Source organism: Larus michahellis, chromosome 8 (assembly GCF_964199755.1).
Source record: "Larus michahellis chromosome 8, bLarMic1.1, whole genome shotgun sequence".
NCBI classification, from domain to species: Eukaryota; Metazoa; Chordata; class Aves; order Charadriiformes; family Laridae; genus Larus; species Larus michahellis.
In genome coordinates this window covers 17922270-17938121 of record NC_133903.1, presented here as the reverse complement: position 1 = coordinate 17938121, position 15852 = coordinate 17922270, and the positions used below count along the sequence as shown (strand labels likewise).

Here is a 15852-nt window from a genome sequence, read left to right as displayed (position 1 = left end):
TTCTCTTGGATAAGACTCCTTGCCTCTGCTTTCACAACGCTGCCTTGAAATCGGAGCAGCCTCCTCGCCTTAACTGGGCTGGTTAACTGCCCTGGCTTCTGTAGCTCAGGCTTTCTCAGGCTCTGTCCTGCCCCACAGATGGCCTGTGTCCCCTGTTTTACATCCCTGTGTATTGGGCACTGCTGCCCAGGGCTCTTTGTGCCTCTTCTCCATCCCAGGGGCTCTTTCTTCCTCTGTGTTATTCCACAGATGGCTCAATTTCCCACCCCTTACCACACCAAGCTTCTCTCACCGTTGCCATTTTGTCTGGGAGGGAAGTAGCTTGAAGTGTTGTAGCACCAAGATATAAAAGCCCAAGGAAAGGATGCACTAGGGGTGCCACCAGCCATTTAGTTGATCTCTTCCCACTCTTATGGATGTTTGAAGCGGTGATTTACTAAAGAAGGTGCAGGGGCTCCATCCCCTGCCTTGTCTCTCTGTGCTGCGGAGGCAAAAGGGAATTGTGTCGACTCCAGTGTGAGGGGTAAGACCTTGGCCGCTGCTGCTGTGGAAGGGGGGTGAAGCGAGGGGACCAGGGCAGATCTAAACTGCAGAGACAGAGGTGAGCTCAGGGGAACAAGCTTGCTGCTCTCTCTGCTGCAGGGGAGGCAGTGGCGTGGAGCTGGCGATTGCTGCTGCTGATAGGGGCCACCCTCCGGCAGCACCTGCCACATCCCATATGCCAGACCCTTCATCCACAGGAGCAGAAATCGAGAGATGGCACGGCATGGCCGTTGCCCTCCAGTGGTCCAGAGCTGTCTGCAGTAGCCTGCTTTGCCCGTGCCAGGGGCCAGCCCAGATTCGCTTAACTGAGCAATTAGTATTTTATCTGCGTCATTCTCGGGCTGATTTCTTTTGCCACCCCAAGTTCTGCAGCGTCGGTAGGTGAGTGGGCACAGGGGTGTGATGATGACAGCTGTTTTGTGTTGAAGCTCGGGAACTTGCGGCTCTGATGCACAGCGTCTTCTCTTTGCCCAGGCTCTACTGCCTCAAGATTTACGGCCTGTCATCTCTCTGGCGCTTGTTCCGTGGGAAGAAGTGGAACGTCCTCCGGCAGCGGGTGGATTCCTGCTCCTATGACTTGGACCAGGTAGTGCTGCAGTGCCCGGGGCTCGCTGTAGGATGCTGCCCGCAGGCAATATGATTCTATCCCACTTCATAGAATCGTCTAGGTTGGATGGGACCTTTAAGATCATCAAGTCCAAGCATAATTTTCAGGTAATACTGAGACAGAACCCCCAGGAGGCTTTGTGGTGCCTGGAACAAGTGCATGCCCCGGCTCTCTGCATCCGCGACTCTTCACCCAAATTCTTGGAGGCTGCTGCTCTGCAGCGCCCCATCTTCAGGGCCACGAAGATGATCAGAGGGCTGGAGCCCCTCTGCTGTGAGGACAGGCTGAGAGAGTTGGATGGGTTCAGCCTGGAGAAGAGAAGACTCCGAGGCGGGTGTCAGGAGGATGGGGCCAGGCTCTTTTCAGTGGTGCCCAGTGACAGGACAAGGGGTAACGGGTGCGAACTTGAGCATAGGAAGTTCCACCTAAACAGGAGGAGGAACTTCTTTCCTGTGAGGGTGGCAGAGCCCTGGCACAGGCTGCCCAGAGAGGTGGTGGAGTCTCCGTCTCTGGAGACATTCCAAACCCGCCTGGACGCTTTCCTGTGCCACCTGCTCTGGGTGACCCTGCTCTGGCAGGTGGGGTTGGACTGGGTGATCTCCAGAGGTCCCTTCCAACCCTACCATTCTGTGATTCTGTGAGACCTTATAGCAGCCTTCCAGTACCTAAAGGGGGCCTACAGGAAGGATGGGGAGGGACTCTGGATCAGGGAGTGTAATGATAGGACACAGGGTAACGGCCTCAAACTGCAAGAGGGGAGATTTAGATGAGATCTGAGAAAGAAGTTCTTTGCTGTGAGGGTGGTGAGCCCCTGGCCCAGGTTGCCCAGAGAAGCTGTGGCTGCCCCATCCCTGGAGGTGTTCAAGGGCAGGTTGGAGGGGGCTTGGAGCAACGTGGTGTGGTGGGAGGTGTCCCTGCCCAGGGCAGGGGGTGGCACTGGGTGGTCTTTAAGGTCCCTTCCAACCCAAACCATTCTGTGATTCGGCTCCTCTGCGTGAGGGGTCCTAATTCTGGCAAGTGCTAAGCCCCTGCAAGGCACCCCGGGGAGCTGCATCGGTGGGCGCCGCAGGTGCTCGCAGCTCCCGGAGCACGGGAAAGGGGATGGAGAAGGGAGGCGATTTTAAAAGTGGTGCGCAGCAGCATTGTCACAGTCAAAGCCGTGCTACCATTTCTATTAAAAGGCCCCGTTTCATTCCCGTTGCACTGGAGCCTGGCCCACACGCTCTCACTCAAGCAGTGGAGGCAGGTTTTTTTTTGTCAAACGCCGCAAGCTCTTTTTAATTTCTGAAAATGCCACGCGAAAGTTCAGCACGGCCTGAATTGCTCCAAGCCGGCAATTTGCAAACATCATTAAAATAATACAGTGATATTTGGTAACTTCCAGGGTCAATGCCTCTCTCTCCGTCGCAACAGATAACCTTGAGCTTCTCACACCACAGTGGAGGAGCTATTTTTCGGATTCTTTGGTGATGGAAAAGTAAGCACCTCTGTGCCGGGAAGACGATTCGTGACAGGGCTCGGTCCCTGGGTACTTTGAGGAGAGCTGGTTTGGCACGTCAGGCTTCGTCCTGCTGCTCCGGAGACCAGTGGGAATTATGTCGTTGGCCTGGGTGGGAAAAGACGTTCAAAGCAGGCCTTTGAAAGACTTTTGGAGACATTAAGCAACTGCAGTGGAGTGACAGAGGAGGGGAAAAACAACTGCTGTAAAGAGAATGAGTTGGGTTACGATCTATTTCTGGTTACGTGCATGAAGCAGGGGTGTTGATCCACCTCTGTGACAGGATTGTCAGGGTTATTTTCTTCTGTAATATCTCTTTTGGCAGAAATGGCAGTGCCCGGTCTTCGTGTGGCCTCTGTGTTCTGGAAGCGGTGACTGAAAATTGACGAGTCAGATCCCTCTTTGTCATAAACCTGCATTTCTCCCACTTGGAATTATTTAGGCTTACGCCAACTGGGCTGGCCCAAAATAAAAACAATTTTTTTCTGTGGGCAGTGGAGCTAATGACACCTGCTTTCCTATGGGTTTTTCTCCTTCATCCTCTGAATATTGCTTCCCCCACCCCAGTAACTCCAGCTTCTTTCTCTCTGCCGGTTTCCCAGCGAGCAAGAGGCAGAAATCCAGTGGCTGGGCTGACCAGTCGGCTGCTGCTGGGAATGTTTATCAACCCGATTTTGTCAGCTTTTCCCCAGCTGCTTGTTCTGCTAAAACAAGGAGGACCAAAAATACTTCTCAAGCCTCCACAAAATTCCCTACCAAATTTCTACTCCTTTGTACCCTTCCACCTTTGCCTGGTAAAAACTGAACGATGGCTTTTGAACTTGCGGGGATGGGATTGTCTGTAAAGGGAAAAATGCTGTCAGGATCCAGCTTCTTTATCTTTCCAAAGAGACTCCTATAATAAGGAGCCTTCTAAAAAGGCCCGGTGAGAGAAGTAGTACTGAAAATATTCAAGGTAACAGCATTATTCACATAGGGAGTAAAAAAAAAAAAACACGTTAAGGTGTCTTGCAAACTTCTACTGTCTCACAGTTTCCTATTCTTTTTTTTTTTAGCTTATTTTATTTTGCCATTGCTCTGCTAATGATTGCGTTTCTTTTTTTCCCTAGTTATTTATTGGCACTTTGCTGTTTACAATCCTGCTGTTCCTCCTGCCTACAACCGCACTATATTATTTGGTGTTCACCCTGGTAAGATTTAACCCTTGAAGCTAATCATGTACTGTCTCCTGAGGTATTAAAAGAAGGTTTCCTAGTCATTGACTGTCATCCACAAAGAAAATATAAATCTGTCTCACACAGCCCCTGTAGGCCAAGCAAGTAGAATTCAGGATACACGTTTGTGTTTCTCCAAAGGGAATTCCCAGCAAATCCCAGTCAGTGGCACAAGCTGTTCCCCTCTCTTTCACTTGGAAGTCTTTTTTATTTTTTTTATCTTTCCATCCCACGTCTGGGGTGACGGCCCTTTTTTTTTTTTTTTTAGAAAATTAACTTGCTGTGTTTAAATGCTTTCAGCCGGGCTTTGCTCCAGAGGGTTGGACTTCTTTATTTTTATTCTCTTCCCCCAGTATAACCAGTCCTCTCTGAGGCCTGCCTCGAGCACCACTTTCCGCAGACAGCGGCCATCACATGGTTTCAACATCTTTTTTGAGCCCTCTCTTTTCAGATGAGCTTGGCGGCAAAAATAAGTGCAGCCGGACGAAAGGAGGTGCTTTAATCAGGGGACAGAAAACACTGAGCACGAAGCTCGTTCCTGGCTGCTTTGCTCTTGCTTAGATGCTCTACACGGGGTTCCTTCATGTAGAAATAAGCTACTTCAGTTCGCTGTTGGAGAAAGAAAAATTTACGTTCGCTGATAAACAGTGACGGTGTTTGCTAGAAATGGAAGCCCGAATTCTGCCTTTTAGACTATGGCTGTTGAAAGTGGAATTGCTCTCGTGTCCTGGCAGGTCACAGCCTCTGCACCTGCAGGAGCTTCATCTCAGTTACACCCTTGAGCTGAGATTGTCAAGGAACCTCAGGCAGGATCCGGATGCCCAGCACTTCTAAACATCAAACCCATTTTGGGAGGCTTTAGCTTAGCACACAGCCACGTCAGATTGCAGATCGGCTCATGAATTTTCTAAGTGTTGCATCTCCTGTTTCTCTGAGATGTTCTTATTTTCTCTTTCTTGGTAGCTCCGCTTGCTGGTGGTGATCGTGCAAGGCCTGATACACTTGCTGGTTGACCTGATCGACTCCCTGCCTCTTTATTCAGTCATCCTTCGGCTCTGCAGATCCTACAGACTGGCGGGTAAGTCCTTCAGTGCTGCACATGCAGAATTTCAAGGAGTTCATATTATGCATTTCACTTTTGGTGCAATGGGGAGCTGCTGAATAGAAGGATGCTGAGGGCTGTACTGGTAATCAATTGCTGCAAGAAGCAGGACAAGGATGTCAGTGGAAAGAAATGCGATGCTGAAGCAGAATCAGGAGCACCTTTACGAAGCCTGTGGCAACTAAAAGTGACATCCAGACAAGCACCGTATAAATGAGTTCGTCTGTTGATTCCAGTTGTAGTGTGCCAGGTCAGGTGAAACCTCTGAGAGTTAAACAAGCTGTTAGTCTTGGGGGTTTGGGCTCTGAAATAAGCCAGATTACAAAAATACTTGGAAAATCTGCTGTTTCAGAGGGCTGGATCTGCAATGGCTGTGAATCAATGGAGCTGCTTTAGTTCTGACTTGACTAACTGAAGTCCTGAGCTGAGGTGTTTGCATTAATTTCAGAGCTCTGGGCAGATTTCTGATAATCATTCTCTTCTTGTGACTAATCTGTCACCATTTTGAAGCTAGACATTGTTTTTCCACTTTTGGTAACTGTGAACCGTGGTTGGCATCAGAGTAAAGGGGCGTTTGGAAATGGGTTTAACTGTCAACAGCTCTGGATAACGTAGTTAAAATCAAGCAGGTCTAAATTTTTCTCTCCCCTCTGTTCAAAGAGCATGCAGCAGGGATTTTAGATTCGAGGAAGAGCTCAATCATCACTAAACCAAGGCTGGTCATCAAATGCGAAGGAAGCTTGAGGCAACTGGTGACAGCTTTGTGTGTTGGAGCAGTGCCAGGCTTGATTTTGGGAAGGTAGAGCTGAGCCACGTTACCAACTCGGTTGCTTTGCCATGGATCCCTTCAGCAGGTTCCTATGAGGTTTCTGGCAGAAACCTCTTAACCTTTCAGGGCTGTCTTTGGAGAACCGGAGATGCTGCTGGAGAAAACTGACCCAGTGAACCGCAGGTCACAGGGCAGAGGGAAATCTTGTTGCCACCGAGAGATGAGGCCATCTATTCCCACCAGTCTTAGGTTACTTCTCAGTTTTGTTCAGCCTTCTGCAGGGTAATAGGCCACCACTCAGGCAGAAGGTTGGCTGCTCAGTTGAGTTTGTTACCTGACTGACTTTCTTTGTTGGCTATTTGTTTGCTCCTCTTAAACGTTTTAAGAAAGAGAACACTGCAATGCCATGCTGCCTGAGAGATGAAGAGGCATCTCAGAATTTCTGCAGGCTGTGTTCCTGCCCCAGCACAAAAACGTGTCATTGGAGTGGTAACAGATGGAGCAGTTGAATAGAATTCAAAGGACTTTAGAGCGTACACGTCACTTGATGTCTTCACTGCTTAGGTTTTGCCTCCCTTTTCAGGCTCAGAACTTGGATAAGACACCCTCTGGCAGACATTATGGCAGCTGATTTTACAGGCACCACCAAGATGGTTCTACCAACATGAATGGGTAGCTTTTCCTGACAGCAAGGGGTTAGTGCAGTGTTTACGTTCAACCCGGTTCAGTCGTGGCATCTGGCCTCCAAGTTCTTTGACTCGGTTTCGGAATTGATAAAATACGATATTGATGAAGCCTGGGCCAGGACAGATGAACAGCCCATCCCCACACCAGAAACAAAATCCATATTTTCTTTCCACACGTCAGAATGGAAACACTTTGGACTTTAAAAAGCCTTTTGCAAATATGTCAAAGCTGATGTCCTCTCTGCAAGAGCTCTGTCTGCCCAGCGTCAGCTCAAGGGATGCCACCTTGGGTGGGATGGGTACACTGTCACGTCAATTTGGAGTGCGAAGTAAGGCATAGCAGTGAGGTTTGGGGGTCTCGAACTCAGCCCACACACAGGTTACCAACATGTTGTTTGATTGTGCACAGGTCGGTTCATTTTCTCTGTACTTCTCTTTCCATCTTGCCCAACATGTAGATATTCACATGACAAACTTTGGGCCAAGTTTTGCCGTGGTGCTGTAGGACCTGTCGTGATGGTGTCTCCATGATTACCGGAACACAAATAAGCAGCGAGCTTGCTTTAGTGCGCTGTCATGTGAAACAAATGGGTTCATGTCCCCACCTCTCTTGTGCCATCGATGATGCCGGTGTACAGAAGCAGCAGAACGCTGAGCTCTGGGGTTGGCTGGCAATCGCAGGAGAGTTTAGGGTTCCTCTCTGCTAGAGTCATCTGCAGTAGACAGAGCCTTCCTGCTTTTTCTGTGAATTCCTGAGAGTCATAGAATCATAGAATCATAGGGTTGGAAGGGACCTCTGGAGATCACCCAGTCCAACCCCACCTGCCAGAGCAGGGTCACCCAGAGCAGGTGGCACAGGAACGCGTCCAGGCGGGTTTGGAATGTCTCCAGAGACGGAGACTCCACCACCTCTCTGGGCAGCCTGTGCCAGGGCTCTGTCACCCTCACAGCAAAGAAGTTCCTCCTCATGTTTAGGTGGAACTTCCTATGCTCAAGTTCGCACCCGTTACCTCTTGTCCTGTCACTGGGCACCACTGAAAAGAGCCTGGCCCCATCCTCCTGACACCCACCCTTTAAGTGTTTATGAGCGTTGGTAAGGTCCCCCCTCAGTCGTCTTTTTTCCAGACTGAAGAGACCCAAATCCCTCAGTGTTTCTTCATAACAGAGGTGTTCAGTCCCCTCACCATCTTGGTAGACCTCTGCTGCACCCTCTCCAGCAGTTCCCTGGAGCATTGTAGTCATCTATAGGTCATTCTAAAATACATTTGTAACCTTTTTGTGCATGTGTCTTCCTAGAAGTTTAAACAATTGAATGATCTCATGAGGAGCTTGCTGCCCTGCAGCTGTACAAGGGAAGTGTGTGGCCATGCCCTACAGAAGCAGCATTTTCGGTTCTAACGGGCTGCTGCTAGGGTAAGAGCGCTCAACCACATACATGAAACGTCAGTGCCCTCTGGTTTCTGTCTCTCTCTGACAAATTGCCTGCCTGGAAAGTAGTTCCTGGCACGGCCTAGACACTTTCTCTTAGCCAAAGCTCAGTGAATCGCACTGAACACTTTTTGTCACCCGGCACATTTGGTTATTGAGACCCAGGGTAATCAAACATCTTCTGGAAGGCATTGGGGAAGCCCGTGTTTCAATATAACCCTTCCTGTCCTATACAAAAAGGCTTTATGGTTTGGGGAGACACTTTAAACCAGAGCTATCTGCTAGATGAGAGTGTTCTCTCCCAGAAGGAGTAAACTCTGTAACCTTAATTAATTCAAATTACTTCAAAGAGAAAATATTTTCTTTTTTTAAAAATGTGTAAGAGTCACACAGATGCTATAGCGATGGAGCTTACACAAATGAAGAGGTTTATTTCTGTTTGTGCTCCTGAGTCACTGGTTGATCCGTGGCAGATCACTTCATTCCTCTTGCCTCATCTTCTTACCTCTAGGAAGGATTATTCCTTTCTAGGGGCACACTTGGCTGGTGCAGGTTTGCAGAAGATGGAGTGGCTTTATTTACGTGAAGTGATTCGAGATCTTTCAAAAAAAAATTCTCTGCTAGTCCTACTTGTTACCTTTGTTTGGAATGCTGCATTAAATGTTCATGTGCAGTATGCCGCCGTTGCAATCCAAACCCTTTCCTATTCATCTTGAAAGTATTGGGAACATAGCAAGTCCAAGAGGAAATCCCAAAGTGGCAGGTTTGATGGGGTTAGCGGTGTGTTAAAAACATGAGTGCTGGGATTAGTAGGCAGCGCTTGCTTTGAAATGTCTTTACTGCCTCCAGGCCAGCCACTTTCCTCCCTTGGTCTGAAAGAGGGAGAGATGCGCACATGTGCTGTATCACATGAGCACGAATTAAAGGGGAGTTCTCTGCCTGCTGTTAGCATGGAGTTCCCGTTCTGATGGAAGCTTGGGAAAAGAGATTTTTTCCAGTCCCTTTGTCATCATCAGGCCTGGGTGGCTGAGCTCCCTGGTTCAAGAAGGACAGGGAACTGCTGGAGAGGGGGCAGCAAAGGGCTACCAAGATGCTGAGGGGACTGGAACATCTCTCTTATGAAGAAAGGCTGAGGGATTTGGGTCTCTTCCATCTGGAAAAAAGACGACTGAGGGGGGATCTTATCAACGCTTATAAACACTTAAAGGGTGGGTGTCAGGAGGATGGGGCCAGGCTCTTTTCAGTGGTGCCCGGGGACAGGACAAGAGGTAACGGGCACAAACTTGAGCATAGGAAGTTCCACCTAAACATGAGGAGGAACTTCTTTCCTGTGAGGGTGGCAGAGCCCTGGCACAGGCTGCCCAGAGAGGTGGTGGAGTCTCCGTCTCTGGAGACATTCCAAACCCGCCTGGACGCGTTCCTGTGCCACCTGCTCTGGGTGACCCTGCTCTGGCAGGGGGTTGGACTGGGTGATCTCCAGAGGTCCCTTCCAACCCCTGCCAGTCTGTGATTCTATGATTTCTAGGCTTTGTGCTTGCTTTAGCACGGCGTTTCCAAGCTGGGAGACAGAGGGGTGCTTTTAATGGAGCTAAGAGAAACACATCATTTGTCATTACGCTCAAAACCACAATAGAGAGAATCTGTGCTTCCTATGGAAAATGTGTAAGGGTTCACAAATCAAGAAAGGCTGAAGACTCCGTTTCGAGGAAATCGATGCTCAGCCAACAGGGCTGAGCCACAAATGGCATGGGCTTTTCTCCAAGGGTGGATTTGGTATCTTTGTTTTGTTTCCTTTCAGCTGGTGTGAAGTTCAGAGTCCTTGAGCAGCAGGATGGAAAACCTCTTCGACTCCTTATGCAGGTGAGCCCCTTGTGCCCTCCATGACATTTTCTGCTGCGGGCTGTGCCTCGGACTCACCCCAAAGTCCTTCTCTCTTCTGTAGCAGTTTTGAAACTGGTTCCAGTGAAACTTAAAAAATTCCAGCTGTGAAATGCTGAAACAAGGGAAATACGTTTCACATTGTAATGATTGGCTGCTGCTTTCTCTTCTTTTTAATACGCTGCTTGAATCCTCTGTTCAGAGAAAATGCAGTGTCCTGTATAGTGTGAAATGAAATGTGAAAGACAGGAGAAACATGGAGCTCTGTTTACCTCTGGAATTAAGACTTGGCGCCATTATCACCTCGCATCCTGGCTCTCTGCAGCCTCACCTTAGTAATTGCTGAACGCGGAGAGAAGCAAAAGGCGTCAGCTACACCATCCAAAATGAAGGACCAGTAAAAGGTCTTCCCCTCCAGGTGTGTTGCAAAGCCTCGGCTGCTCCGTGGTGCCGGCAGGATGAGTGTGTGGGCAAGACGAGAGAGGGAAGGGCCTCCTCTTGTTCTCCTGAGCAGCTCTGGCAAGGCACATAGGAAAAGCTCACCTGTGCTTTTGTAACCTCGCATTTCCATGCTCTGTCGTCAGAGATACTAAAGGACTTTTTTTTTTTTTTTCTGAAGAGAAATGATGTGATGGTAGCAGTGAATTTCTCCTTACGCTTTCAGGAGGCATTGTGACATTTCCATTTCCTGACGTTGCCGGAGTACTGCCGTATCGCAGGGCTGCTTTTCTTCCTCTTTGCATCCTAGGAGAAGTGTCTGCAAGTAGCGTATGGAATCTATAAAAAACGCTGGGGGAGTGTGTGGGAAGGGATGAACTGCAGCTTCCCAGTATTTTTTTGCTTTTTCCATCATGGGTCCAGCCCCAGTCATGTTTGAGCAGAGGTCAGATTAGCATGGAACCAGCACACCAGCAAGAGCAATTCAGAAGGGAATCCCTTCAACAGATGTCTTCCAGAGCAAAACTAGCGTTTCCGAAGCACGCTGGCTTCCCAGTTCCTCTCTTTCAGTAGGATACTGGTGTAAGAACCAAAATAGGTCATTCTCTGTGGCCAGAAGACTCCGTCAAAAAGAAACTAGACACCAAAGACGAGGCAAAGGAGCTGCTGAGCAGAGAATTTGGCATCAGTGTGTTTGTGAGACGAGGTGGATAGCTTCTCGAGAGGAAAAAGATCACGACTTAGAGAGCAGAGGCAGTGAGTCGTAAGAATATGAGTTTTCCTTGGAGCGCTGCAGAAAGATCCTTTTGCTATCTAGAATACAGCGTAAGTCATCGTAGCAAGCGGTGGAAGTGCTTTAGTGGATGTCTCTCTTGGCCTTCTGTTCAAATAATAATGAGCAGAGAGTCAGTAAAGGCACTTCTTTGCTCTCCTTGCGCTGGTGAAAATGAGAAATGGGGTTGTGTCAGAAATCCTGCTGAATATACCACTTTCTGCTAGGTCTTTTGAAAGGGCAATCTAAAAAGCCTATTTTTAAGTGATGTGCTATAATTCTTATTTACGGTGCACATTGGTGTTCCTTTCCGGAAATTTCTTGGTGGCTTTGTCCCCTCCCCACATGGCAGCCCTTGGGAGCCATCCCTGATGGAAGTAAGGCCGTATGCTATGCCCAAAATAATTCAAGCTATTGGTGACTGTTACATTCACAGCTGTCCTTTGGGGCGCTGGTAATGGGTTAGAAATCAATAATGCTGGGTTTGAGCATTCACATACAGCATCTGGTTTGGGCGAGTGATTATTTTTTATGTTTGAGATAGTGTCACCAGAATGCAAAGCCCAGACATAGGCAGGCGGAGGGCGGGGGATGATATTTCCATCCCAAATGCTACTTAATTTTCTCCAGGAAGTCTCACATAGTTCAGGAGTTTCAATAGTGTTTAAAATTTTTTATTTTGGTGCACAAGAAGAACTATTTCTGGCAGTGTGGCTCAACTGAACTGCTAGCCCAGTGAGAAGAGACGATGAGTTTGATCCATCCCTATACCTTCTGCTAGAAGTGTCATTTTTCATTTTTTACGGCAATTGCTTTGAAAAAGGTTAAGGGAAAGAGGAAGGGAAAAGGGAACACCTCCATTATGAAACGAAGGATGTATATTATATCAGGGTATATTGTAGTTTTGGACTACAGAAATTACAGAATCACAGAATGGTCGGGTTGGAAGGGACCTCTGGAGATCACCCAGTCCAACCCCCTGCCAGAGCAGGGTCACCCAGAGCAGGTGGCACAGGAACGCGTCCAGGCGGGTTTGGAATGTCTTCCAAAAGACCAAGACAGGAACCTTGTGACCATAATCGGAGGCCATAAACTTTCGTAGGCAGAGACTCCAGAGGCGGTCATTCTTGGGGTGGTGATTGAAATCAAATTAGAAAATATTAACTCAGCCCAGGAGCCTTAATTTGAAATGATAATGAGCAGCCCCGCGTGGCACTGTGTGGTGTGCGCCATGTTCTGCTCGGACTCCATTCCCCTGGGCGGGTATCGGGTGATACCAGGTCCAGCTTAAAGCATGGCCGTGGGCTGAGGGCTTAGCACATTAAAGCGGTAGCTCCGTAAAAGATATGGCTTAATTGGCACATTGTAGAGGAGTTTCTAGGAGTCGTGGTGTACTCCCAACAGAGTATTGCTGTCTGCGCTGGGAGACCCCCACCTCTCCAGCCACTGCAACTTCCTAACGCAACCAGGGGCCGGTTCCGCGCCCTCCTGTAATGAGCATCACGCTCAAATCCTGCTGCTGCTTGCGTCTGCTTCTCCGCTTGACAACGATCCTGGTAATACTCCTCGCCAAGCTCGATTTCTTGATGTTTCGGGGTGTTGTAGGAGGCCAAAGAGCTTTAGCTAGCCAGAGAGGGATTCTGATGCTGTGTGAGTAGCAGCGTTGATGTTTTAACAGAGGTGTTTTAATGCTGTGTAAAAGTTGCGCTCACCCTCCTCGGCTGCCTTGTGTTTTTTACTACTACCCATTTTCATCGCTGCTCTCCCTCTTTCTTCTCCTCACAGATCAACCCCCTGTCGTATGGCAGTGTGGTACAGACATACAGGCTGCCAACCTACAGCTGCTACCCCAAGGATTCCTGGACATCCCTCTGCAAGAAGCTGTTCCTTGGAGAGCTCATCTACCCTTGGAAACACAAAGGAGAGAAGCAGGACTAAAGACAGCAAAAGAGCTTGAAAGACTCGGTCAGGAAAACAGATTGAATCCTAATTCTTTTGGACCAAAGGCATCTCAGAGCCAGCGGCTGCTGGATCCCTTTAATTAGATTTTGGTAACATGGGAGGGGCTGAATCTTTAAAGGCAAATATTTTTAAACATTATTTTTCAACTCTCCTCTTCCCCTCGGCTGTGTTTGTGTCATATGCTAGTGATTATTTTTGAAGCGAAAGGTTAAACCCAGCAGTGCCTCATGGAACCAGCATTTAGTGTCACAGAGGAATTCCCTCCGGACTGGTTTGATGTTGTATGTATCCTTCCATGTAAGCTCACAGGCCGTATTAAAACAGACCTTTGGGCTTCGAAGCCGCATGGCTGAGGTGCGTTTCTGCCAAATATTTTGGCCCTTTTATGCTTCAGCCTTCCAACCAGCTGCTCAAAACCAAGATGAAGGGTCAGCTCGTCGAGTCACACACTGAAAACTGTACAGCGGGGTCTCCTGTGTTCATGGGATATTTATTCTTTTCCTTTTGGGTGGGCTTGGATTCACCCCTGCTGCAGCACCAGGGAAGGCGTTAAGCGTAGAAAAAACGGGGCTGGAGGCCCAGAAACACAGCCTGCTGCACCTTTGTGCCTGTGTGGTCTCATCTACATTTTTTCAACGGCAAATAGTGTTTCAGGGAGAGCTGGCACTGGCGTTTCCTCAGGGAAGAGACTGCTGGTAAGGTTGTGGCTTTAATTTATCCTCAGATCCATACTATCCGTATCACTCCTTGGATGAGAAGTAGTTAAAGATTTCAGATCTTCTCCGATTCCTACCACACACCCCTCACAGGAGGCAACAAGCAGTCTTTGCCAACCATCAGTCAAAGTCTGTAATCTTACAGACTTTTTTTAATACTGCATTTTCTTATTACTATTTCTTCCACTGTATGGTTCCCGGTGCTGGCACATCTCTCGATGCGCCTCTTTAGATAGGCATGGCTTCTTGTGAAGGAAAACGTGGTTCACTGTGTGCAAAACTCCATCCTAGACAGAAATTCTGCCTTTGAGAAATACTTCCCTTTCCTAACCAGAATAGCATGTGACGCTGCTGAAAGGAGATCTCAGTAATTACGCTGCAGTGAAGGTTCTGGTTCTGGTTTGGGGAGTTTTCCCTGATCCTGCAGAGGGACTGTGCCTTGTTCTGCTGAATGTACCATCAGGCCCACAGAAAGAGCGTGGCACGTGCCTATAATCCATATGTTGACTTACGCTCTCAGGAGGAAGAGCTCCTCCTTTGTCATCATGAGGATAATGAGCTGCTTTCCTTCTGCCCTATCCTGCCTTATCCTGCTGCCACGACACCCTCTCCTTGCTTCACTCGAGCCCTTGGTGATTTACTCTTTGTGCTTAGACCTGCTGATTCCACCCTCACAGAGTCCCAAACTGGTGGAGGTTGAAAGTGGCCTCTCAGGATCACCTGGTCCAACCACCCTGCTCAAGCAGAGCCACCCAAAGCCTGTTGCCCAGGACCATGTTCGGATGCCTTTTGAATGTCTCCAAGGATGGAGACTCCACCACCTCCCTGGACAACCTTGTGCCACTGCTCAGTCATCCTCACAGTAAAAAAGCGTTTTCTCATCTTCAGACAGAATTTGGTGTGTTTCCGTTCGTGCCCGTTGACTCTTGTCCTGTTGTTGTGTCGTGCTGAGCTGGGAGACACCAAAACTCAAATCTCTTTAGCGAATTTGAAGCTTCGCAGCCCCGTGTTGTCTCTGTTCCTGGGCGGTTGTATTCAGGGACTCTTCAGCAGCCTTTTGGGGGATGTGGAAGCCCTCTGCGGGTAGAGAGGGTCACCTGCTCATTCACTCAGTTACCTGACCTGCTCTTTGCTGGCTTTTCTGGACCTGGTAGTGGAGAGAGTGCTTGTTCTCCAGCCAAACTCCCTGCCTGCCATAAGCATAGGGTGGAAACTCTGGGAAACGTGGAGCAGAAACCCCGCAGCTGGCAGCGTGCGAGTCTGCTTGGATGGGGGAGCCGCCTTCACACGGTGCTCTGGGCTCTGCAGCACCCTGGGAATACGGCTGGGATGTGCCCGGATGGGTCTCAGCTGGTCCATCCACACCACGTGAGGCCACAGCACTTAGCAGCTGTCGTGTTAAAAGGACTGTAGTTTCGATATTTGTCCGTCAGAGTCACAGGACTTTCCCTGATTTACTATCAGAGTGCCAGCAAAGGACTTTCCCTGAGTCAGATTCACAAGTGATTGAAATCAGTCGAGCAAAAATAACAACCGCTCCGATACTTGTCTGTCAGAGTCCCGCCAAAGGACTTTCACTGAATCAGATTCACGAATAATCGAAATCAGTTATTTTATTGAGAGCGACAGTCGCAGATTCGAGATTGCCATTGATAAATTCGCTAAGGACAATAGCGCTAATTAATTAAGGTCAATATTGCTAGCAAAAATAACGATAGTACAACAACCCGGGGTAACGTTCCCCAGAGGGTGAAGGCACAGCGTTACCCAGCACGGCGTCCCTGTCTGGACTGCAGGAAGAGAACGCGGCCCCTCGACTCCTCCGTCAGGTACCAAGTTTCTTCTCTCCCAGTTTAACAGTCATTTTCTCCATCCTTTTATCCGAAAATTACAAGGTTTTCCCTCTCCTAGATGACGTGTAGTAGGATATGGGTGGAGAGACGAGTGCCATAGTCATACGTGTTTAGCATGATCTCTAAAATCTTCATTAGCATACGCAGGGGGGTCAACTTGAATATGCATTTCACAGGTAACGAGGCAAAGGTCAATTACCGGGCATGGCAGCCTCTCAAGGAAACAAAGAGCTACACAAAGTCTCTGTTGTCTTGATTTTACTGTCTCTGCTGACAAAAAGGAGGGCTGTCCTGGCTCCCCAAGACTACCCCGTTATTTATGTACCCTGCGATGGCCAGGCAAGCCTTCACTCCCCTGGGCTGTGCAAGGGAGAGCGAAGCCACTC

General features: G+C 48.8%; 1 protein-coding gene across 10 annotated transcripts in view; it reads left to right on the top strand.

The window, feature by feature from the left end:
• LOC141747597 (phosphatidylinositol N-acetylglucosaminyltransferase subunit Q-like) overlaps positions 1–14507 on the top strand; it is a 37182-nt gene extending 22675 nt beyond the window's left edge. For 5 of the 10 annotated variants that reach the window (XM_074598106.1, XM_074598110.1, XM_074598111.1 and 2 more), the window contains 5 exons: positions 1018–1129; positions 3758–3838; positions 4826–4940; positions 9646–9707; positions 12721–14507. In XM_074598106.1, the coding sequence (XP_074454207.1) occupies positions 1018–1129; positions 3758–3838; positions 4826–4940; positions 9646–9707; positions 12721–12873 (523 nt within the window). In that variant the 3' untranslated portion in view covers positions 12874–14507. Of the gene's footprint in view, positions 1–1017; positions 1130–3757; positions 3839–4825; positions 4941–9645; positions 9708–9927; positions 10144–12720 lie in introns of all 10 variants that reach the window. The other 5 variants (XM_074598104.1, XM_074598108.1, XM_074598105.1 and 2 more) reach the window with 3 other exon arrangements.
• The last annotated feature ends 1345 nt before the right edge of the window (positions 14508–15852 follow it).